General features: G+C 39.9%; 3 protein-coding genes across 8 annotated transcripts in view; 2 read left to right on the plus strand and 1 right to left on the minus strand.

The window, feature by feature from the left end:
• Positions 1-1,088: 1,088 nt before the first annotated feature.
• GPX2 (glutathione peroxidase 2) lies at positions 1,089-5,186 on the plus strand. The gene is made up of 2 exons (XM_034433849.2): positions 1,089-1,371; positions 4,699-5,186. Exons 1-2 carry the CDS (start codon positions 1,147-1,149, stop codon positions 5,047-5,049), a joined length of 576 nt encoding a protein of 191 aa, XP_034289740.1. The 5' UTR covers positions 1,089-1,146; the 3' UTR covers positions 5,050-5,186.
• A 1,831-nt stretch (positions 5,187-7,017) lies between these two features.
• CHURC1 (churchill domain containing 1) lies at positions 7,018-17,738 on the minus strand. The gene is made up of 4 exons (XM_034433850.3): positions 17,569-17,738; positions 15,687-15,822; positions 14,548-14,618; positions 7,018-11,909 (listed from the first exon to the last, which is right to left on the minus strand). The coding sequence occupies exons 1-4, from the start codon at positions 17,605-17,607 to the stop codon at positions 11,817-11,819; spliced, it is 339 nt and encodes a 112-aa protein (XP_034289741.1). The 5' UTR covers positions 17,608-17,738; the 3' UTR covers positions 7,018-11,816.
• A 4,903-nt stretch (positions 17,739-22,641) lies between these two features.
• Positions 22,642-25,657, plus strand: part of SPTB (spectrin beta, erythrocytic) — a 127,928-nt gene continuing 124,912 nt past the window's right edge. For 3 of the 6 annotated variants that reach the window (XM_034433826.3, XM_034433833.3, XM_034433832.3), the window contains exon 1: positions 23,859-24,220. In XM_034433826.3, the coding sequence (XP_034289717.1) occupies positions 24,218-24,220 (3 nt within the window). In that variant the 5' untranslated portion in view covers positions 23,859-24,217. Of the gene's footprint in view, positions 23,667-23,858; positions 24,221-25,657 lie in introns of those variants that run through there. The other 3 variants (XM_034433827.3, XM_034433831.3, XM_034433829.3) reach the window with 3 other exon arrangements.

Below are 25,657 nucleotides of genomic sequence, written 5' to 3' on the forward strand. Positions count from 1 at the left end.
TAAGAACTGTACATGGAATATATGTAGAAATCTTTTTTTTTTCATAAGGTAAACAGTTATTTTAATCTTTTTCACTAAAACACTTTTGTTATAGAATGCAAAATGAACAGATATCTGTCATAAATGGTTTATAGCTGTATCTACTGTGTAGGGCTAGTAATTGTTGACACCTATCAAAATAAACTATCCGTCAAGTGGCTGGATGACCCTGCAGGAGATTGATTGGTTGTTCATATCAAGGGCATATTTTGTCATAGAGAAGCTGTTTTATTTTTCCTCTTAAATAATTTCAGTCATATGGGACGTGCAAGTTCTTTATTCCTACTTGTGCTGGAACGCCAAGAAAAATGTGACTATTATGAAAAACTTCATAGATATTATTCAGACGTTTCAATGGAGTGATTCCCCAGAACAACCTCCAGAATGGCTCCCACATACATTCATAAAAAGAGATGTTCTCACTAGGAAATAGCCTTGCTCCAGAATCTGCTTTCTTTGCCTACCCCTAAATATCCAAAATTGTGGATTTCTATCAACCCAAGTCTAATCAGAAGCAATGCCTCTCACACAACCACACTCGTTTTTTTTGGTTTATGGTCTCAAGTGGTATCTTCTAAGAATGTTGAACTCCAGGTTGCCACCTCTTGAGCCAAAGGTACAACTACGATAAAATTCCTAGCTATATATCCACATAGTCACTTATATGACTTTAAAAAGTCAACAATTTTTTCCTCTTGACTTCCACTTTTCTTTGGAAAACTTAAAATGCCAGGCATGGCTTCATTCTCTACAAAGCCCTGAAATTCAAAGGAAAAAAAAAGTTGTTGCATCTCATGGATTCCATCGATCACTTAAAGTGAGTGTTTTTGTTGTAAGCAGCATGAATTATTGAGGATTGTCCAAAGTATCACAATGGCTTAGATTGCAGGCTTGCAATGGAACTCATATCACCCTGACCTGCTGCTTTGTTCCCAATCAGGAAAGAGCTAGATGAGTAACAAAGAGGGGCTCCACCTTCTGCAGATTACCCTATGAAGAAAGGTGCCTTGGTGCAACCCAGCATATGAGTATACAGAAGAGCACTTGAAGCAGATAACCATATCTGCAAGCATCTCACATTGCTCCCCTTTCAATCTACTCTACACAATGATGACACCCATAGCCAAATCTTTCTACGATCTCAGTGCCACTGATCTCCAAGGAGAGAAAGTGGATTTCAACAATTTCAGGGGAAGAGTGGTTTTGATAGAGAATGTGGCATCTTTCTGAGCCACTACAGTGAGGGATTACACCCAGATGAATCAGCTGCAGAGCAAATACCCTCGACGGCTGGTTGTACTGGGTTTTCCTTGCAATCAGTTTGGCTACCAGGTAAGTCCTTTAATTCGCTCTCTATTCATGACTTTTTGTGACAATAGGTGGTTCTTTCCTCTGCAACTGTAAAATCAGTTTCTATTCAATTGAGAAATGGTGGTTCTTTCTTCGTTACATTTTTAGAAACCAGGATTTTTATCCTGTACTCACTAACTTGGGAGCTGGGAAGGGTGGGACCTATATACAATAGGGAGATCAGATAACACTTGTATTCTATAACTGACATATTTTTCATTTCCCCTTGCTGGGATGTTACTCATCTGAAAAGGTCAAAGGAGTGGACAGAGCACAATACATTGTTCAACCCTGAAAGATTCTTAAAAGAGAGCAACAAGTTGCTCCATAAACACATTTCAATGTAAAGTTCATTAATCAAGCAGACATTGTGCTGCTTCTGCTATTTAGAAAAAAGCATGTTTTTTTACAGAGATACGGGTTTTTAAAAACATTTTCCCTGTTTCTGAAAGGAGAGTTTTGTTAATAACAAAGAAAGTGCTATTTAAAATGTGTATCACAGTATTTAAGATCAAAATTATGTTTTTGGTTAACGTTACTCCTCTGAACGTCACTCTTGAACCAAATTATCTTGGGCAACCTTTTCCAATTTTGTGTCCATGAAATGTGGTTGATTTCAATTCTCACGCTGGGTTGAACTTAAGAGAATCTGGCACTGTGGGGGATTTGCTGTTATAAGGAAAAGGATAGACAATACATGGATAAATATGGCCAACTTAAATAATGAGAAGATAAAGAATTATTAGATATTTGATCATTGATGGTATAAGAGAAAAAAGGAAATCTAATCTATATCAATAAGAAATCCTTCTGCTCTTGAAGCTATTCTCATTTCCACCAAACTCATACATCAATTTGATGCTGTGTTTTATCTGTTAAACTTCTCACCTCTCTTCTTTTCTTTTGGATCTCACCAATTCCATCCATCCACAACTTTCTTGGCCTTCCCGTTTCTCTAAACCCATTCACGTTTCCTTCTTGTATTTGTTTTGCAACTTGGTCCTTATTTATTCTCTTTATATGATGAAATCATGTTAAAATCTTTCATATTGGTCATTCACTTTTGTATTCAATCCTCATTAATTCATCACCTTATCCATTGTGTTGTAACATAAACGCTTCTTAAACAACCTATTCCACTTCATTTAACTTTTATGCTTGTTCTGACATCCCTAACTCATTTCCATATAATAAAATAGGCAAAAGCATGGTCTTTCAACATTCAACACAATAAACCACTGGCTACCCAGGACTTTTCTAGAAGCATTTGCAGATCTTACAGTTTCTCCATTTCCCCAGCTTTAGCATATGATCTATCAAGGTACACAGATACACCTACTGTCTTTAGTTTTTCACTGTGTATATACAGTGTATATACAGTACATAGAGCCAATATTCTATACAAGAATTTAGTTTCAATTGTCAGACTTTGAAGATCAGGAATAGTAATACAGGTAGTCCTCAACTTATTTTTTTATTTATGTAGTTTATTTATTTATTTTTGTCAAGCATGTATTAGATAACAGACATAAGTATAAACGTCATTATGAATACATGAAATGGATACGAATAAAAGGGAACATTAGGACAGGGAAGGTAAGCCGCTGGTGTGCTTATGCACGCCCCTTATAACCACAATTGAGCCCAAAATTTATGTTGCTAAGTGAAACATTTAAATGAGTTTTGCCCCATTTTATGACCTTTCTTGCCACATTTAAGTGAATACTGCAGTAACACAGTTAAGTGAAACTAGTTTCCCCACTGATGTTGCTTGTTAGAAGGTTGAATCACATGACCCTGGGATACTGCAACAATCATAAGTATGAACCAATTGCCAAGCATCTGGATTTTGATCACGTGACCATGGGGATGCTGCAATGGATGTTTAAGTGTGAAAAAGGGTCATAAGTCACTTTTTTCAGTGATGTAACTTTGAACGGTCATTAAATGAACCATTTTCTCTGTCAAGCATTATTATCTTTTCTATGAGGCATTAATTTTCAGATTCATTTTCCTTGTGTTGATCTATCTAGTATTGGTTGCAAATCATTAAAGTTCCAGCAAGCCAGCAATGCAGCATTATCCGCATCCAAAAATACAAATATAGGAAGTCCCCTCTTAACTATTATTTGTTAATCTATTACTTGAAGTTATGATAATGCTGAACAAATGGTAGCTATGGCTGGTCCTCAAAGTTATGGCCATTGCAATGTCCCCATGGTCACATGAGGAAAACTGGTGTGCTCGGCATCCCACCTGCAATACTGATTGCAGGGGCACTTCAATTCCTCTAACTGATCTATCTCTCCCCCTCCCCATTTCTATCCTTTTGGATGCACTGCATTTTGTCTCTACCTCCCCCTGCAGCCCCTCCCCCTGCCCCCAGCTGACCTTCACCATCTTCTTTCTTCCATTGCTGGTGAGATGCAACTGGCTGAGGCAAGTGTTGGCCCTTCTCAATTCCACACAAGGCCTCCCTGTCACTGTGCAAGGGGTAGGCAGGAGTCGTGGAGCACAAGGTGGCCAAAAAGGTAGAGATGGGGGAAGAGGAGGGGAGAGTTGAAGCAGAGGCATGTGCAGTAGGGCAAGAGAGGCATGAGGTCCTTGCCTAATGACAGTACAGCCCTCACCTAATGACCGCAACCAGAACTACCAGAACTGTTGTTTGTTAAATGGTGCAATTGTGTTCGTTTTTCACCTGATTACTTTGGTCAGTGACAGAAATTTTGTCCCTATTGGGATTGTTAAGCAAGGACTATCTATATATTCATATCCCATAGTGTCACAAGCATTCCTTATGTACTTGTTACACTATCCATTGTCCATAAATACATTAAAGGATCAAGGGTTTGCACATATCCTGGTCTGTTCGGTGTTGAACCATTCTTTAATCATTCCATTTATTCTCACACATGCTATACTTTCATCATATGCTGCTCTTGTTGCATTCAACAACATGGACTCAACTGCATTATATATGCAAAATACTCCATAGTTCATGCCTATTCACTTTATCATATACAGGCAGTCCTTGGTTTAGGATCACAGTTGGGTCAAGAATTCCTGTTGCGAAGCAAGGCGATTGTTCAGTGAGTCGCACCCAATTTTACAACTGTTTTGGTCACGATTCTTGAGCAAATCACTGCAGTTAAGTGAAGGACCAAGGAAACTTGTATTTGAGGGTAGAATCAGTACAAAATGCACCTAACTCTACATGGATGCCCTCAAGACAAGCAAGGGAGAGGCCAACTTTGTCGCCTATGCAGGGTGCTTTAGTTCTCATCCTGCTTTCTACTTCCTCCTAAACAGGAAAACTGCACAAATGAAGAGATCCTCCATAGCTTGAAATATGTGAGGCCCGGGTCTGGGTTTGAACCCAACTTTACTCTTTGTCAGAAGTGTGAAGTGAATGGCAACAACACCCATCCTGTCTTTGCCTACCTGAAGGATAAACTCCCTTACCCAGATGACAATCCGTCCTGCTTCATGTTGGAGCCAAAGTTCATCCTGTGGAGCCCCGTGCATCGCTATGACATCTCCTGGAACTTTGAGAAGTTCCTGGTGGGACCTGAAGGAGAACCTTTCAAGCGGTACAGCTCCAAGTTCCTCACTAGCAGCATTGAGCCTGATATCCAGCGCCTCCTGAAGCTTGCCAAATAAGAAAAAAGCAGAATCCCCAACGTTATATAAGTAGCCTTTACATAGATCAGAAAAATGACTAGGGATTCCTTGCCCTGTAATCAGAAGTTTCTCTTCTCCTGATGGAACCAAAGAAACAGGCATACTCAAATTTTCTCTCTCTTTTTTTTTCTGAGTGTTTGAGGTGCTTCATCCTGGCAGAGGCAACATCAGACTTCTACTGAATGACAGTCTCCTCTAAAAGCTTCAAGGAGGAGGCTTGAAAAGTGTAAAAGTATTGATTCCTTGGCTCTCTCATTTGCTGGGTACTGTTGATTTCACAAGTCAAATAAATGAGTTGAAGAACTTTCTGCTCTGTTTATTTTTAAATGAAGCTGCCGTTAATAACACCCATTCTGGAAAACTTTTGGGGGAAAAAAAATCCACATCTCTACTTCCTATGTTTGCCTTCAGATGCCCCAATTCCTTCTTGGTTCCTTAAATTACTCTAGGATGACATTTCTTATAAGGATTTAATGCTAGTCACTTAATATTCTAATCCTTTTGCAGCATAAGAGCTGCAAGGAATAATAGGAGGAGGGTTTAACCTACTGATGGAGGCATTCCTCCAAAGTTTTTCTGGCTTTTTATGTCAGCGTTCCAGAAAACCCCAAGTCCGAGTAAAGCAAGCATTTTCCAAAGTTCTCTTTACTAGAATAGGTAAACTGGCACATCTGAGAAAACCCGAATCTAAAGAGCCCGGGTTTTCCCTCAGTAAGTCAAAACCCCCAAAACTATCCCCTCACTTCCCAGTCGATCACACGCTCCAATCAACGTCCGTCCCATCTCTACCCAGCCCCCTGACCACTCCTTCTCCAGATGCTGGATCACCCTGAGCTTGACCAACAGGAAGAATGCTATTATGTCTACTAAAGAGCCTTGGTAGTACAGTGGTCTAAGGCACTCTGTTATTAAGCTGGTTATTAAGACCAGCTGCCTGCAATTACTGCAGGTTCGAATCTCGCCAAGGCTCAAGGTTGACTCAGCCTTCCATCCTTTCTAAGGTAGGTTAAATGAGGACCCAGTTTGTGGGGGCAATAAGCTGACTTTGTATAAATATACAAAAGAATGAAGGCTATGGCTTAGCGCATTGTAAGCTGCCCTGAGTCTCCGGAGAAGGGCGGCATATAAATCTAAATAAAAATAATAATAATAATAAAAAAAAAACCACCACCCCTCTCCTTAATCCCCCCTCCTACTTTCCCACACGTGAGAAGGTGGCAGCATTGAAGCTTCTGGCCTAATATGGCTTCCAAAGCTGACATTTTGGGTGTGTTAATCTTATAATAAGCTGCTACGTGTCAGACTCAACTGGCTCAATCAACTACAGGTAATCCTCACCTTATGGCCCCCAAATGGGGCCAGAATTTTCATTGCTAAGCAAGGCAGTTATTAAGTGAGTCCGCCCAATTTTACCTTTTTTCTATGGTTGTTAAGAGAATCACTGCAGTTATGTGCATCACATGGTTGTTAAACAAATTCAGTTTCCCCATTGGCTTTCCTTGTCAGAAGCTGGCCAAGAACATTGCAAATGGCAATTACGTTACCCCATGACACTGCAACTATCATAAATACATACCCAGTTGCCACATGCCCAAATTTTGATCAAGTGACCATGAGGATGATGCAACAGTCACGTGCTGTAAGTCACTACAGGAACAGTGACTTACAGAGTCACTATTTTTAGTGCTGTCGCAATTCTGAACAGTCACTAATGGCTGTAAGTCAGGGACTACCTGTAGATTGTTCTTAGCCTGTTGCCAAAATCCCCTCAAGCTCAGCTCCAGGAATTACAGAAAGAGAAGGTCTGGATTTACAGTACTGTAAAATTCTGCCCAAATCCTAGAAATACAAACCATTATTAAGTAACAAATCCTGAATATCCAAGCAGCCTTTCCAGTCAAGCAAGCTCTAATAAGAAATTATCTTTTAAAATAATGAAGCCAAGTCTATAGTTTAGTTTATTTATTTTACAAATTTGTTACCACCAAACCTCTGAACTATAAGGAACTTGCATTAAAAAAACCTCAATAAAAATAACACAAGGATGAAGAGTTTAATTGGAAAATGGGAAGAATAGGGAGCACATGGATAGCAACAACCACAGAATTCCTATTAAATTCAGTGGAGTATATCCAGCAATGCCTTGTAACACACATATTACATACTTAAACAACATCTTTGATCTCAGAGTATCTGCAGAGTTAATTGCAAAGAGGATGGTTTGAAAGACAGACTCTCCTGATTAAAATTCATTACAAGGGACTGTTCTTTTTCTCTCCTTCCTAAATAATTAATCAGAGGTTGTATTGAAAGTAAAGGAAAAACTAGCTTCTCTAGGAGACTGTTGTTCGATCCAATCAAACAATATACTCCACCATTACTGATATGAGCGATCTAGCCAAGCATATCAAAATTTACCTTCTAGTTTCTCCCACTTTTGTCAATAACACTATGGTTGAATAATAAGGATACAAAATAGTTTTTATCAGTGTCTTCAGGTGAACGTATTATAGGAAATAGAAGAAGCTCACACTGTGATATGGTTCTGGGACTCAAGATCTGCAGGGTATTCTCTTCCCGTCAAGGAATATCTTCATTTTTAATACTCTTAATTTTTCCACAAAAAGGCCACATTAATCTGTGTTTAAAAATGGGAGGAAATAATCATTTCCAGCTAATTTAATGAGATATCACTATACAGTACAATCATAGTCAGAAGTCCCACTAAATTCAATTAAACTTACTCCTGTAATTGTGCATGGAATTTCAGTCTTACTGTGCCATGAATGTAACTCCATTCACTTCATTGGTCTTTCTAATGCATTCCAGAAAAAGTAACACCAAAATCAGTTATAAAAGAATCTCCAATAAGGATGAAATAATGAATATTGAGATCTCATACGAGTGGTTGCCTGGCATGCACATACATGTGCACCAGCCTGCCGCTCATGTGAGTGGAGTTGCACATGTACATGTGTGCCGGTCCGCCACTCACATGGCCCAGTTCCCCTCTTCCTCACCCACCGGGCCACAAAGGTTGGGGACCATAAAGAGCAAGTCCAGCTTTTGCAGGCTGGCTCAATTGTTCTCCATTAAAATTAAAATCAGTAAATCTGCCACCATCACTTTGGGAGTATATAAAGTAATACAATATGGACACCGTAAGCCATCCTTCCGACACGGAATACAGTGAATAGCTGCAAGCCTTAATTCTTGAATCAGTCCCTTCTAATGTTGAACTGAGAGTTTTCAGGAGTCTTCACACACTCTGAAATGCCAAGAGAAGAAAAGTAATCCAAGTCTCTTCACAGATTTTGATTTGCTGCCAGAAACATTTCTTCTTAAGCACCAAGTGCAAAACATAAGAACAAAAACAAATGTGTGCCTAATGGTTTTAAGCAAAAGGTCAGGTCCTAAAGGGGCTCCTTTTAAGTTAAAAAAATAAACCCATTACTCTCATTAGTGATTCCACTTTCTCCAACATTCCAGGAACTGAGATCAATACAATTTTAAGATAAAATTATCACCAAGCAATATGGATGGTTAGGAAGTTTTGTCTGAAACAATCTGTGATCCTGCCTAAGATGCTGCTAGTCTTCCAAGGCTCAGACACAATGGACTCAATTGTGACTCAATTACCTTTATTTTAGCACAAAGAACCTCACTTAACGACCATTCACTTATGAAGGAACCAAAAAGTTATGTACAACACGTCCTCACAGTTATGACTGCTGTACACAGCCACACCCCATAATCATATGATCGAATTTCAGATGCTTGACAAACGGCTTGCATTTATGACCAGTTGCAGCATCCCAGAGACATGTGACCGCAATTTGCAAGGTTTTTTGGCTGATTTCTGGTTCTGGCAAAAACACCCACTTGCGAGAATGGATTTGCTAAATGACAATGACTGTAAAAACGATCATAAACGCAAGTCAGGTCACATGATGACTCCCTTAATGACCACAATGACTTACAATCAAAATTCCAGGCTCAATTGTGGTCATTAAGAGAGGATAATATGTATGCTGTATGCTCTCTTGACAAAAATTAAAGTCATCTATATCTCAGGAATGCCGTGCGAGACGCAATCAAAACACAGCTACAGCCTTATTCAGCTCTTTTTGGCACGCTGGTTTATTCGCATCCGCATCCGGCTACACACTGTGATTTGTAAACACGACTGAAATCGGTGCTACGTTACACCAAGAATGGGGCGTTTATATAGCCCATCTTTCCATTAACTCATTAGGACCGTGCCCTTGTTTATTACCACGCCCCTCTTTTAGGGGCGTAATTGGTCTTCAGCGTGTTCTGGAAGGTGCTGCCGCTGTGTCCTCCGGAACGGCCCTAATTCCGTCGCACCCGATACCACCACCCCACACCCCGCATACGGCCGCCTTCACCCAGCGCCACCACCACCAAGTATGTATATGTCCCTCGATGCTTTCAGCACGCATTAGCGATGTCGAGCAGGTTAGCAATTATTACCTGTGCTCACTATCTTAACTAACAAAAAGAATAAAGAAATCTTAATTTCACAACAAACTTCTAAATACATTCAAATATTTTTTGCACATTTCAATAATTTAGATAGCAGATTATCAACAATACCAGTTTAGGTCAAATTGTAATTAAGTATGTAACCAGAATTGCGTTACAAGATCTATTATACTTCCCAAAGTGACAGTCTTATAATTTATTTCCAGTGTCTGGCAATTATAGAGCTATTCCTTCCACCGATTTACCATGCCAACTGGCCTTGAGTGTTTGATATTCTATGCTCATAAATAGCTTGGCAAGATGACCCGTTTTAGTTTTAGTCTTGCAGTTAAAAATCAGTTCCTAGTTGCTTCATTGGGCAGGCAAAGTAATCATGCATCATCTTCAAAATCTTTGGCAAAAAGCAGTCATCCAATCCACATCAGAGAAGTTTGCTAATGCAAGTTACAGTAAGGGCAGATACCACTATCAGGATCAGTACAGTCTTTCTAAAAGGACCAATTTCCATAGAGAGGAATGCTTCTAGAATCCATTAGCAGACACCAGGTCCCTTTCTAATTTTACATATGAGAACTGAAGCTTACATTTGCTGATAGCAGTTTAAGGTAATTTGCATTCAAAAAACGGTTCAGTGGCTAAAGATTTATGGCCCTTGACTAAGTTCCTTAAAGATGAAACTTCAGTTTAATTAGTCTCAGATCAGCTCTCCCTACCTAATTTCACAGTGAAATCCTAATTGAAATAGGCCATATACCACAGGCTGGCACCATCAACGAACAGCAGAAGGCAGCCTTGCTGAATCAAATACAGTTCTGTGAAAAAGTTACCCTTTTCTGATCTTCTGAACTGATGTGTATCTTTCCCAATGAAATTAATGAAGGTCCTATTGATAAAGGAAATCCAAGCAAACAAGTACCATAATGCCAACTTTTTTTCAGCTTTGTTTCATTTACTTTATAAACAAATCACCCAATATATGATGTGCCAATACAAAAGATAATTTCCCCCTTTGACTCAGGAACTGCCTTTAGCATATCAGAGGGCATGTATCCCATGGCTTGGGAAGTTCACATCAATGCAATTATTTAGATTAGAATCAGCAAGATTTCTTCATCTGTTCCTTTTCTAATGAGCGTGAAGCTACATGACTGTCCTATGAGTCAACCATACATTCTGGAAAACTTGGAAAGAAAATGGAGTCTTCTTTCATTTGGGGCACAGAAACAGCCGAGAAACACGGACTAGTACTATCCTTCTCTAAAGCTTTCTGTTAAATAATTAATTAAATTTATTGGTCACCCATCTTACCATAGGGTAACTCTGGGCGGCTTACAATTATATATAGTTAAAACGTAAGTTAAAATCAGACATTAAAACCAAGGACACATGGGAAGCGTGGGGTGTATGTGGAGGAGAGGTGGGATCCATTATTATTCAACCAACCACCTCCATTGCGCTGTTCCGCTACATTTTTAGGCCTTTACAAAAAGGGCCAACCTCACATGGGGGGGGGAGATGTTCCAGAGGGCAGGAGCAACAGCAGAGAAGGCCCTCCTCCTGGACCCTGCCAGCTGGAATTATCAGGCTGACAGGACCCGCAGCATGCCTCCTCTGCTGGCACAAATGGCACAGGCCAATCCCAGTGGGATGAGACGATCCCTCAAGTAACCTGGTTTTGCCTTTTCTCTATTTCTACATAGTGTGCTGGATGGCTTTGGAAAAGGCAATTTTCCCCTAACACCTTTGCAATAACAATAACATTTCTCATACATTTTTTGCATCTCCTGCAGATCAGAATTCTTTCCTTTTAGGGAGTCCTCTTTCAAATAGGAGAACTGGGGGCACTGGTTGGTATTGCAGTGGGGTAGACAGTCACAAAAAGGTCCTCCTGTTTTGACCCTTTTCAAAGCTTTCTGCAAAACACAGCATTCCCTACGATGCCAATAACACTGACCACAGCATTCTGACTTGTAAAAAACATTAAAGACCCAAAGCAGCAGGCAGAGGTTCTGCCTTTTCTATGAAGCTTTCAGCAAATGAAACTTTTTCTCTCTCTTCCTTTAGCTTGCAGAGATCACTTCTGATGATGGTAAACTAAGATACCATTTTTTGACCCCATACCACTTGACTTCCCACATGGACTGAGCAGTCGGCTTTTGTGTTCTGTAAATGTCATATTCCATGAGGTTCGGTCATTTAGCACAGGATACAATGGCTGAGAAAAATCAAATCAAGGCACTTCAGAACAATGGAGTCATCAGATGAGGATCATCAGGCAAGATACTGATAGAATCTTCTGCCCTCCCACAGAGCATGCATAGCATGGTGTATTCCTGGAAAGAGAGACAAGATATATTTATACCGGGTGACTGAGAATTTGTTTCATTTACTGCATAAGTATATTCATTTGTGTTAACCAAGGAATCGATGAGCTGTAACAATGATCATGGTTCAAGCAAACCTACCTTAACAAATTCAATCCTACAAGTGAACATTTTCAAGTTATTAAGATCTACGTGCTAAGAACTTGCAGGAAGCTTATCCATTCTTTTCTTTAATGAGATGCAACAGTTAGCTTTCCTCAACCTGAGGCCTTCTAGACATACTACATCATAGCTCTCAGAAATTCCAATAACTATGTTTTAAATTACTTACTTACCAACACCTTAAAAGATATGGTGGGTATAACATCAGATTGGTATCAAATATAAAAGCCCTCTATCTCCCCCTGTTGTTCGCAAGGAACTGCTAAAACTACCACTTTGCAATAACTGGGCCAAAATCTGATGCCATGATTTTGATTGTGTAAAGTCATTATTTATTTGGAAGCAATATAATTAAATATCACTTATTTTCATAAAATAAATCCTGCAACAATACCCTTAACACCATCAAATAGCAATATTTGTCTATCTATCCCAGGTCCTTGGGAAGGACCCAATAGGTGGATAAAAATGCCAAATCCAATTTAAACATCTGACTGACTGTGTGAACCATAAATTAAATTGATATATTGCCTACTTCACAGCAATTCTGGGTGGTTTAGAAATTATTTAAAACATTAAAATAAGAAAAACAACGAAGACAAAAAGAAAGGTAAAGATTGCAGAATGACAAAACTGGATGGGAACAAAGGAAAACCACTCAAGTTAAAAGGAGGCTCAGTCATCCTTGCTGAAAAAGTAAGTCTTCAACGCCCTTTGAAATACCAGTAGGATGGTGGCTGTTCAGATCTGGGGAGAAACCTCATTCCAGAGCCAGGCACTGTACAGAGAAGGCATGCTTCTGGGGTCCTGAGATGACATCCAGATTGAATTGGCTGGGTAGATACTAAGGGAGGCAGAGGGTCCCTCAAGTTATTAACATGGTATTGGCCCGGGGTACCTGCAGGACCACCTTCTGCCTGCCTCCCACCTCCCTGTGCGCTCACATAGGACTGCCCTCCTCCGGGTGCCATCGGCCAGACAATGTCGGCTGGTGGCACCCAGGATGAGGGCATTCTCTGTGGGCCTACCGGCCCTCTGGAATGGGTTACCCATGGGACTCCGGACGGCCCCCGACCTCCGCTCTTTCTGCCATGACCTGAAGACATGGCTTTTCCAACAAATTTGCTGATCTGATGGGTGATTTTAATTGGGAGATTTTAATTGATTATTTTAGTAGTTATTTTTATTGTTGTCATTGTTTTTAATTTCTGTGAGCCGCCCCGAGGCCTTTGGGAGAAGGGCGGCATATAATTTAAATAAATAAATAAATAAATAAATAAATAAATAAATAAATAAATAAATAAATAAATAAATAAATAAATAAATAAATAAATAAATAAATAAATAAATAAATAAATAAATAAACCATCTAGGTTTTTATAGATAATGATCAGCATCTTGAATTGTACCCAGAAGCAATTTGGCAGCAAGTACAGCTTGTGAAGCAGCGGTATTACATGAAACTGCTGAGTGAGGTCATCAGCCAATTTGGGGTTTGGTATCAAAAGTATGCTGATAACACTCAATTATATTTATCAAGACTAGGCTGACCAAGTGAGGCAGTTAAGGTCTTGTCCAAGTGCCTGGGAGCTATGCCGGTCTAGAAGGGGAGGACCTGACTTCAACTCAATCCTATTAAGGCTGAGTGGCTCTTGATATTCCCAAGGATTTTTCACGTGTACTCTTGATAGAGTACCACTTCCTCCTTTAAGAATGGTGCAGTTTTGGAACTTCTCTTGGACTCTGGCTTGAAGATCTCGTGGCAGCTGTGGCCAAGAGAGCCTTTGTACAGCTCTGATGTACCAGTTGTTTCTCTCTTTGGATGAAATGGTCCTTCAGACAATTATTCACACATAGTCATCTCAAGGCAATGTGTTCTACATGAGGTTGCCTTTGAAAACCAGTGATTGGCATACCCGAGTATGCCTATATGACATCTCTGCTTCAAGAGCTGCAGTGGTTGACAGTATGCTTCCAGGTACAATTCAAGGCATAGGGCTAGGTTATTTGAAGGTCACACATTTTGGAGAGAGAGAGGTTTCCTGAGGATGGGCTCCAGCATGATTCTAAAAGCTTGGAAGAATAAACCTCTGGTCTTGGTCACTGGCTCAGATTGGATTCTGCAGCATTATCTTGGGACACATGTATTTGTCTTGTTTTTATGGTCTATTCCATTGTCATCTGCCCAGAGTCAGTTTGTATTTAGACAGCACTCAAGCTGAATTAATAAATTAATAATAGTTTATATTACTAAACCAACTGGCTGAGTTTGTACAGCATAACCACTAAATAACTACATAGGCTGGATTCACACAACATACTACCAAATGTGGTCCATTCATTAACAACATCATAAAGTATGGAAGTATACTGAATTAAATGTTGAAAATTAATTAACAAGCTTCATGAGCCTCAAAAAGATAAAAAGTTGAAGTAAATAAAAGATAAACAAATTTAGTGCTTGATCAATGAAAGGCTCTTATACCTGGTAATCATCCACCACACCAAAAGTGTATTCATGCCTGGCTATCACATGGTGACAATTCTTACATACATCTGAAAAGAAAACAAAGAAATTTAGGAAAACAAAATAGGCTTGAAACCTATGCTCTAAATTGTAAAAGAAATCAAATTGCTTAAGACCTTTGCACTTATATAGGAATCAAAGAATAATATATGCTATAGCAGTCATACTAAAAAGGTATAATCTATGGAAAGCTCAACCTTTCCTCACTCCGCCCCCCCCAATTTCCTTTTATTGATTATTCCTACTATCGTCACTTCTCTAAAACATTCGTTGCTATTGCTTCAATGGAAAAAAAATGAGAGAATTGGCATGTTCTGGCATTGCACATTGGTTCACTAAAAAGTAATACAGTAGAAGAAAAAGCAAAATATATACAGGATTATACCTGGAAACTGAGCACAAGTGGCAATATAGGAAGGAGTAGCAGGAAGGAGTAGCAATACAAGTAGACACTTGTCTGCTCATTAAAACAACATGGCTAGGAGACATTCAGCCGTGGGATGCTGTTGCAAAAGAATATTAATCTGTTTAAAATGTGTCTATGGCACTCTTTCAGGGCAACAAGCAATCATTACATAGAAAAATTGATGGTAGCATCAAGCTGATGTTAGCTGATTTCCAAAAGCCAAACAGAATAAAATAAAATTAATATTTTTACTGTGAGACCATTAAGCAATCCGAGGAATGTAGACCAGACTGGGAAATCAGAAGGCAGTAATGTAATTATTTTGACCAAATAGTATCAAAAAAAGATCAATTTTAAGTTTTGGTTCTCTCTTTTGTAATTACATGTAGTACACCACCATATTCCCTAAATTCTGCTGAAGAACAGGAAGAATAAATTCATTTACTATACCCTTATGCCTCAACTGTTAGCAGTCAGGTATTACTGGACATAGCCCAGAATCCTGAAGTGCATTATTTAGGTAACTGTGATAACAATTCATTACCATTTTGTTTTAATTATGAGAATGAAATACATGTGTACATGTCTCAAATATAAAAGCATGTCTAGACACATTTAACTTTCAACAGTAAATTTCTGGATACAGGTTCTGAACACCCATATAAACAACAGAAGAATCTGGCCATCTTACGATCATAAGTGATAATTTCCTCTCCATCCTCTTCTTCTGTTGCTTTGTTCACAATCATCACAAAATCCCGTGTTTTGCATTCAATACAACCAACATAGTTCATTAAATAAGATCCATTCTCCAAGCAAGTAGTACCCTAAAAGGTTCAAAGGTGGGGGAATATGTTAACACAGCCAGTGATCTTTTCTTAAATTGATTTAAGAGCCAAATTTACAAATTATTTCAGAATTCTACATTCAGAAATTCCCATATTTTTAAAAAATCAATCAAGGGAGTGATTATGATTAGAAAAAACACATAGAAGCTAATTAAGTACTCCACATTGGTTATTTTATTCTACATATGAGAAATTCTGGCAGATTTCTCCCAGCCCTAATTTCCATACGTACCTTCTTCCAGATAGAATGATTTCAAAGCAGCGTTCTAAACAATAATATAGTAAGCTGTTAAAATCTGACTTCTCCCTATGTGGGCTCACACTTAATATTATAAACCATAATTTAAAAAAGGAAAGTCTTATTTAACAAGTTATACCAAAAACAAGCAATCCATCTAACAACCCACTTGACCCTAGTTTTCAAATACTGTTTCTTCTGTGGTATATTCTTTTCCATTCCAGAGAGAGAAATTACAGTAAACAATGACTACAACAACAATAATGCCACCAAAGACTTTTTGGATTATAACATATACTCTGCAATCAATCTACCACTTAGAACAATCCTGTATTTTACTGAGGTCATTTTCTTGCATTTTTCAAATTTTCTAATCAGCTGGCACATCTCTGGCTTTAAATGTACTACTGATTTTCAATTTATTCCTCAATACAATGTGCAATGGTTCTGTTTGGTTGATGTCAAGTCAATAATTTCAACATTACATTGAGAAATACAGTTAAAATAAAAAAACACATACATAACCTAGAGATATAATGTTAAAGTATCTTTTGAACAGTTCACTTTTAGAGACTAGAAATAGAAAATATATTTCCTATCGCACATCATTAGCAGAGTTTCTTGAAAACACATAACTTTTATAGTCATTCTACATAACAATTAAGACACCAGACTAGAAACTGGGAGACTGTGAGTTCTAGTCTTGCCTCAGGCACAAAACCAGTTGGGTGACTTTAGCCCAGTCACTTTCTCTTAGCCCTGGGGTGGAGGCAATGGCAACCTGGGGAGGGGGGAAAGATTCTCTGCCCCACCCCACCCCATTAGTCACCAAGCAATCAAAAACTGACTTGAAAGCACACAGATATTGGGGAAAAAAAACATTTTCTCGAGAATTTTTTATTACTCAGTACATGTTAGGAGAGAAACGTTGTCTATTCCCCCCCCATTGGTGAACTACAATTCCCAGAATCCCATATAATAAACGACTCAATAGAAATACTGGAAGCTGTGTAGTATAACAGAGTAGAAAGTGCTGGCAATTAAAGGCCTGCATCCTCTTGGCAGAAAATGAGAGCCCACCACAGGTATAAGAATCCTTTTCAACCACAACAGGTTCGAATGAGGAAAAAAAACTTTAGCCAAAACAAACAAACAAACAAACAAAAAGGATTCTTAACTTTATTTCGCCCTGGGGGAGAATTCCAAAGTGGGAAAAAAAAATCCGGGAATATATTTATTAGTATTGCACTTTGTCCACTGTTTGGTGTCATTTTGGCTGGTCTTAATAAAGGCATCACAGAACGTGGGAGAAATTAATTCTGCCTGCAGACTGCCTGCTTTGGGTCTCATCTACTCCCTGGTAAGGGGAGGGGGGGGCAAACTTCGTAGGAAGTCAAGGAATAGGGAAGCCAAGACAAAGGGAAGGGAACGTGGCTGCACCCCCTTCCCCTGCCCTATAGAAAGCCAGTCCCCCCCCCACCCCTTACCCGAGGCGGGTACTCCGTCTTCACGCAGCCCCCGCACATGCTGATTTAAAACCTCCTTCCCGAATCTGTGCGTCCCTGTGACGTCACTCTCCGCGCGAGAGAGAAAGAAAGGAAAACAAACGAGATTTCTTCGATTCTGCCCCAAGTGACTCTCCGAATGGAGGCGGGGCGGCTAGAGAGGGAGGAGCCTGTGCCGAGGGCGTGGTTTATCGGACAGAGATGGAATTTTGGGCTAAGGTTTTGCGGGTACGTAGAGTTGAATGGAGGAAAAGATCGCTGTTTTCCCAAGCTTTATGCGTTGGAGCGGCGGGGCTGCAAATGCCCTTGGAAGATTTTTGTTCTCAAGCTTCCAGTGCTCCTACTGTTTATCGAAAGTGGATCCTATTTTTAATTTTTTAATTTCATGCATTAATTAGATTTTTAAATGCTTAGGCGCTTTTTTACTTCTCCCGTAAAAAAAAAAAAAGAGAGATGACTAACCTAGAGATTTATAGCGTAATCCAGGCATCACTTTTGGTGGTGTATTACCAGTACTTACGTGCATCGGCTTTATATCACTAAAGAGGCTTCGGGAGGATGTTATGAATCACCAGTGGGAATCATCATCTATTATGGATAGAAATTAGTACCAAGGTGCATTTCTCCTTTCTTTCAATAGAATGGGAAAACAAAGGAGCTTAATTCACAGGCTTCTGTTGCTGCATCTAAGTCTCTCTACAATATTTAAACCTTTAGACAGAAACTTTAAATTTGAGAAGTAAAATTTATCAGAAAAATTACAAGAAAAAGCAAAGAATGGGCGGGTCCTTAAAGCCATTGGATCGGATTATAGTAAATATGAGCCTTGAAGTTTCCGAGGTGTATTAGCTCGGTAGTTCAATCCGACTCACTAGGGAGAACTGCTTCGTGCTACTATCACATGTGTTTGACATAACCAAGACTTCTTCCCCACTTTCCCTCTGCTGACACTGGGAAGAATAACAGTACTATAGCTGCTCTTCTGTTCTTGCAGAGATTTAGGATGAGCCAAGTGATGGAAATAGAAGAGCCAGTTTGCTATAGTGAGATATGAATCCTAGTCCTGCTTTAGGCACAAAGCCAGCTGGATGACCTTGGGTCAGTCACTTTCTTTCAGTCCTAGGAAGGAGGCCAAGGCAAACCACTTCTGCAAATCTCCCCAAGGAAACCGCAAGGGCTAGTCCAGGCAGTTCAGGGGTCAAAATTGACTGGAAGGCACCCCTCAGACTCCCAAAGTGCTAAAAACAAACATTTCAAATGTATTAATTTTAGTACCCATGATATAAATGCTTAACAAAATTCACTCATTTATAAAATATTTTGAGATATATAAAATGTTTCTTTGTGCAAGATTTCTTTTCTTTCTCTCTCCCATTTCCTGCCTTTAATATCTGTTCACTACTTCTCACTCTTTTTTTCCTTTTTTCCTTGCTTTGCATAATGCTTACCCCAAAAGGAAAAAGCATAATGGGCAAACATATATTGTCTATTAATGAGTTCTGGGCCAATACATTGTTGCCCACATATTGTCAACATCTGCAAAGAACTAAATTAATATATTATTAATATTAATTTAGTTGTATAATTAGATTTAATTATATAGAACATATGTACAGTGGCAACATTTGTTTAAAAAGAACTCCAATTAAATGAATAAGGTTTATAAGGGAAAGAAAAAAAATCTCCTGAAAATATCACTTCTTTGACTGTAGGTAATATTTAATAAGGAAAGAAGTTTAGTCAGCAGCAGCTGTCCACCCCACTCTGCCTCTAGCCTATTGCTTGCTTTTGCTACAACTTTCTCTGCTTTTACCTCTGTAAATTTAATTATGGTATTGGAGCTTAGAGGGTGGAGTGGAGAAGCAGAGGGGAAAGAAGTGGAACTTTCCATGGGCAAAGCTAGTGGATGGACAATGGAACATCATGTTAAGAGGTGTCTCCACTATAGTACTATATATAACATTATTCCATCCTAAGACTCTGAAACTTTTCTGCATAATAATCAGTTAAAGTCAATACATAATGCTAAGCAGAGCAGCTTGACTACCTATAGGAGCAACAGATAGATTTGTGTAAAGTTGCATACTTGATTTTCACTAAATTATCAGCTACACATTAAATACTTTTAGTTTAGTTTGGTCTTTAGTAAAAAATATAGGCCTATATATTTCTATTTAGAAACGTAACTCATTTATGTGAGCTTTCTTCCCACTTAAGATACCTAGACATGGAGGAAGATAATCTAGTTTTGAATTAAAGTACAGCAAAATGTAAATGTTGTAATTAAATATTGCAACTAATAATAACTACTCACTGAATTCAACCATATGACATTTTTAGCCATAAACTATTAACAAAAAAATATATTGGGGAGAAATTAAAAATATCCATTGTAAGGAAAGCAAACCTACATTTCTGCTAGCAAAAATGGATCAGATGTCAGTATTTTTAATTAAAGTGGGAATCCTGAAGAAAATCTTGCACAATTCCATATAATTATTATTTTTAATAACAATTCTGGTAATTCATATACCATCAATCAGCTTCAGGGTTTTTTTATGAGAATCACAAATACATTGATAACAATGATCTGGTAAACAATATTTGGACTTTTAAAAATTTATTGACAAAGTGCTTGACAAATCTCTGAGCAAATCTGATGGATATTGTATAAGAAGATATGAACTCTTACTAAAGAAAAGAGGAAAGTAGGAATCTTTTAACAGATTAAAAGTAGTATCTTTTAACAGATGCTCACGTCCACCAAACATACATAATGGGATTAATTGATTTATTCATTCAATTTGTATAGCCACCCATTTCAAACCAGTGACTCTGGGTGGTGAATAATGACCACTTTTGCACAAATGGAGCTGTACGCATGCGCATGTGCACCTACTACTCCCCAGAACAATCCCTGTCCTCACCCCATGCCAGGTCACCAAGTTGGAAAAGTTGGGGACCGCTCCTTTAGAGAGTGAATGTTCCAGAGGGCAATGGTTATGGCAGAGAAGAGACATCTCCTGGTCTCCACCAGCCCACATTCCTGAGACTGGATTGGATGGGCAGAAACATCTGGATGAGGACTGACCATCCCTTAGGTAACCCAGTCCCATGTCATGAAGGATTTTAAAAGTGACACCCAGGATCTTGAATTGCATCTGGAAGTACACTGGCAACCATTTGGCCCCCAAAACAGTAATATTATGTGTCAAATAGTTAACATTACAGATTGGAGCAACTTGTTCAGCCGTGTTCCATACCCGCTGAAGCATATGAATGCTCCCCAACTTGCACCAATTCCTCACCCCACAGTGAGGCTTTTCTCACTGTCACTCATGTCCTTGTGTTCTCCTTTTTGGACTACTGCAATGTAGTTGCAAAGTCATTTAGTTTTGCCTGGATTGAACCAACACCTCATGTAGGTGTCTGATTTATTTTCAAATGCCTTGGAGTTGGCCCAGTTTGTTGATGCCATTCAGTAATTGTTTACATTAAAACAATACCAAATAGAGCTACAAAAGGTCTCTTAAGATTGGGACAATTAGTATTCAGATAGCAAAGATAGACCATACTGAATGCAATTCTACTTGCAAGCTTTCACTAACTTTCTTGCTCCTGCATTTTAAACCCCATGCAGTTTCTGAAGGCTGTTCCAAATAGCCCCAAGAAGGGCATCCTGTAATAATCCAATCTAGATGTACTAAGGCAAGCATGCAGATCTGAGCCAACAGATAAAAAGCTGAATCCAGAAATACTTCCACTCTAAAACCTAGGTTTAGAGGAAAGTTGAAGAATTCCTTTAATGAAAACAATCTGAAATTATATTACAAATCCATCTGCTTGCGGACAGGCATACCTCTGTCCTATCTGGATAATTTTATTAATTCACAACCAATTCTGAGTAGAGTAACAGATTCCCTGTTGGTAGATGAAAAAGTGAAATAGTGTGTCATCTGTATTTTTATTAATTTGATTGATACCTCATTTTGGTAAAATTATATCAAAAACAATATGAGTATATATAAGACATAATATTTCAAACCTGATAAGGCTTCTGAGTGGTTTATTTGGTATTGAATAACTTGAGAGGTGAAAATTTAAAAAAAAAACACATTTCAAGTGTCCAAATAACATCTTGGAATAGAAAATAGTAATCCTGAGTCTGGTGAAGTTTTTTTTAATTATGATTTTGTATATCAATAATCTCCCATTATTTTGGTAGAATATGCTACAATCTAGGACACCATAGGGTTTACATTGGAAGGGCAGCAGTTTGGGGAAATTTGTTTTAGAGTTGTCCTTCTCCCAATAGTTATCCTGAGTGTGGATTTAAAAAAATTGTATCTGAGCAAACACCGGTTATGTATAGAAATCCCTTTTATATATCATCCATGAAGTGGTTTTAAGTTCAATTACATCATCCTAGAAATTGGCCTTAAAAATAAACCTAAGAGGAGATTGAAATTTCTACTAATTTCTAGCAATATCTTTTTGCAAGTGATAGCAGGTAAGCAACTTGCTTCAAATGGATGAGATTTGCGGCTGGGGGCGGGGGGAAGAGTTCTTGTAAACATTGGACCCTCTGCAGTCAGGATCAAGAAGCAGACTCATTTTCCCCTTCCCGGAAAGCTGCCCGTTTGCAGCAGTTTCGCGTTGAATAATCCCCACTCCTCGTCTCCTTTCGCTGTGGAGAATTCGCCCTGTAATAGTCTCCGGTGTTCCTGTTTTCCTCAGCAGAAAAGCCGCTACAGTAGGCCTGCCCTGCAGCACTCGGTCTATATACTACCCAATGATGAGGATATCCTCTCCTTTGCTTTGCATTTTTAGACGTTTAAGCAGAATGGATTTTTAAACGAAGGTGATTCCCCTCCCCTTCAAATACAGGGAGGGGGGGGGTGTACAATCTACCAAATGGGAGCGCAGCTTCACCCTCCCTTCTAGGACGTCAAGGAAGGGCCGAAGTACAAGTTGGTGCCGGTGACGATGGGCGCCGCCGCGCGGTTTAAATCAAGAGGCGTCAAGATACTCCCTTCGGCGCGAGGAAAAAGCGGGAAATAAAGAGCTTTCCCGTTGACATCTAGCCCAGGACGGCGGGTGGGTGAAGCGGGGACAAGGGCAGTCCTGTCACAGGCGGTTTATTTCTGAAGCGCGGGGCTATTTCCAGAGCTTTTCTCACGAGCTGCCCGGAAGACGCGGGAATTCGAACCCCACCGCCGCCAATCCCTCACATTGCAGCACGAAGGTTGGCGGGCAGCTCAGGCGCGCGAGCTACGGGGTGGGCCACCTTCCCGTCAGGCGCTAACGGAGCGGCGCTCCTCGGTGCTGCGAGAGGCGGGCGCCAAGCTCTGCCTCCCTCCCCCCCCGCCCCACCGCCACCTCCCTCTAGTCCGGACAACCGTTTGATAAGAGCAGCCGTCGGCGTGGTTTCAAGAGTCTCACGTCGCCCTACCACAATCCTCCTGCCGCCTCAGTGAACGAGGGAGCTCCGCGGTTGCCCGTGAGGGGCACAGCGAGCGCGCCTTCCCCTTCGCCACCCAACCTCCCTCACTCCCCTGTTTCATTTTAGGGCTGTGGCTCCCGCAGTTTTAAACCGTCGTTTGTTTGTTTTTTTGCCCCCCCCCCTCCCTCCGGAGCATTTTACTCGAGGCTGGAGCTCGAGAGATCAGGCGCCGCTTTAAACTGGGTGTGGCCCGGTTGTTGCCTCTCGACTGCCGGGCATCGTTTGCAGCAGGTAGCGGCGGCGGCGGCGGCGATTGCTGCGCCGGGCATCGCCAGGTGCCGCTGCTGGCGCTGGCCTGGGGGGGCCGCTGTGCTGCATTGCAGGGCAGGCGCTTCCTCCTCCTCCTCCTCCTCCTCCTTTCTCCTTTCCCTCCCCCGGAGGGACACGGCTATCTGGGCCGGGCAGCCGAGCTGTCCCCGAGCAGGAATGTCCCTGCTCCGCCAGATAATGTTATTTATACCACCGGCTGGAAGGGCGGGTCCACTCATCGCTCCCAGGACCACCCGGGCCCTCCTGGGGCTCAGTCTCGCCGCTGCTCTGCTCTCTCTGCTGCCTCTCCTCTTGCTACTCTAGACAGGTGAGTTCGCAAAAGCTGACCCAGAAAAGGAGCGCTCCTGGACACCTGCGAGAGGGAGCCTTTCAGGTGGCAAGAAGCGCCTCGGCGGGGTGGAGAGTTGGCTTTTCTGAGACTCTTGTGGTGGTGGTGGTGGCGCAGGCATCCCTCTCGCCCCCCAGCAGGCTGGGGCAGCCTATTTATAGCAGCGCGCTTGCGTTATTGGAGAAACACGGCGGGCTAGATAAGATCGTTCCTTCCGAATTCTCTCTCTCCTAAGAGAGGCAACCGTGGCATCGGCCCGGGAAGGGGAGGGTGAAAAAAAAAAAGTCGGAAGATTCTCGGCTGCTTACTACGTTTCAGGGAAAAAGGTAGAGAGAGTTGGGATTGAAAAGAAGGCAAAGTTATGAGTTCGTGTGAATCTGCCTCTTGCGAGATCGAGGGACCGACTGGGCGCATTGCTGGACTATCTGGAAGTTGAGTTCTCAGAAAAGAAACACAAGATAATTTGCACCTTAGTTTATCTTTTTCTAAACTCTTGTCTGCGCCTCTTTGTCCAGATACTGCATTAGTGGATGGTAAGGTATATAACGATCGATTATACAAGAGAGTTTGCCTGTTTAAATTCAACTTGTGTTCTTGCATAAAAAAAACAAAAACAAAACTCAGCATCTTGGCCTTACCTTATGTTCACCTGTAACAAATACATTCTGTCAGAAAGCTCTGTTGTTGTTTTTCCTACTATCTCCTGGTGTATCTTTTATACAATTGCTCCTGGAGTCTGTTGTCAGTTGTGTCAGTGTATATCTCAAATATGGAAAGCAGGTATGTAGATGATGCAATCTCTTTTTTTCTTTTGCCTATTTGTAATATTTCATTCATGGTCTTCAGCAGTGGAATGTCTCGTATCTTTGGGCAACCTCTAGTTATTATTAAGACCACATGGAAGAAATGTGTGAATAATATTTTGATCTGGTACAAGTGAATGGTGGGAACTTTGTGTTATTTGAAGCAAACACAGAGTTTTATATTGTAACCATTAGTTTATTTGCCAGTTGCTTTCAGGAAAAGTATGTTTACACATGAGATAGGACACAGAACATCCTGTATCGCTAAGTTAATAGTTACATAAAACATGTTAATATGAACCCGTTTCAATAGCCCTGCTGGATTGTGTCTGACTGTGTCTATGTGTGCATATAGTCTGATTACTTTTCTCCACAGTATATTGAAATTATTTATTGAATGTGTCAATTTTAAGTTTTGTTTATTAGATTTCTGTTTCATTGTGTTAATTTGTTTTTACAATATGAATATTTAAATAAACAAACATCACATTACTCCCCCTTTCTTTCTGAACACTTAAAGTGGTAGGATGATTATTTTAGAAGCCATTCTAGTATAAAAGAATGAGAAATATTTTATTTTCAGTAAACTAACTTTGATGTAGAATGTTTGATTTTTATTTCAAATTTGCACATATAGTCTACAAAATAGATTTAAGAAGGTGTAACTGTTTCATTCTGAAGTTTAAACTATTGCCTTTAATTGTTAACTGCATAGTTTATTTTAATGTATTGGGACCCTGAAGAACTGTTGAAGTATAAGACCCATCATTATCCATTCTTATTTAGAATTGGATTTCTAATTTAGGTTGCTAAATTGGGAGAAGCTGAGATAGACATTAATATTTTTCTCTAATTTTTTTTCCAACTTGCAACATCAACTTACAGAGGAGCAGAACCTTGAAACTGACAAATAATGGACAAAATGTACTTGTTTGGCATCCTGGGGAATCTACTTGTACAAGTTTCTCTGTTATAAAGTATTTGTGTAACAGATACAGCCCACATTATTATAAAACTGCATTGGTCTTGTTGCTGAGGAATTCTGTCAGTTACTGTATTGCATGATCTTGCATTTCTTATTCATACCCTTACACTTTGATATTTATTTAAAATAGATAGGATCTAAGCTAAATACAGTACAGTATAATACATTTCATGGCTAATTCA

Source organism: Pantherophis guttatus, chromosome 1 (assembly GCF_059756535.1).
Source record: "Pantherophis guttatus breed Tessera chromosome 1, ASM5975653v1, whole genome shotgun sequence".
NCBI classification, from domain to species: domain Eukaryota; kingdom Metazoa; phylum Chordata; class Lepidosauria; order Squamata; family Colubridae; genus Pantherophis; species Pantherophis guttatus.

Bases quoted from the DNA above. Each gene is read 5' to 3' on its own strand.
- CHURC1 (XM_034433850.3), bottom strand. From the start codon at position 17,607: ATGTGCGGGGGCTGCGTGAAGACGGAGTACCCGCCTCGG. The intron at 14,619-15,686 runs GTAAGATGGCCA...TTTTCTTTTCAG, and splicing joins GGAAATTATCACTTATGATC to ATGTATGTAAGAATTGTCAC. The intron at 11,910-14,547 runs GTATAAGAGCCT...CTCTCTTTCCAG, and splicing joins GTGTGGTGGATGATTACCAG to GAATACACCATGCTATGCAT.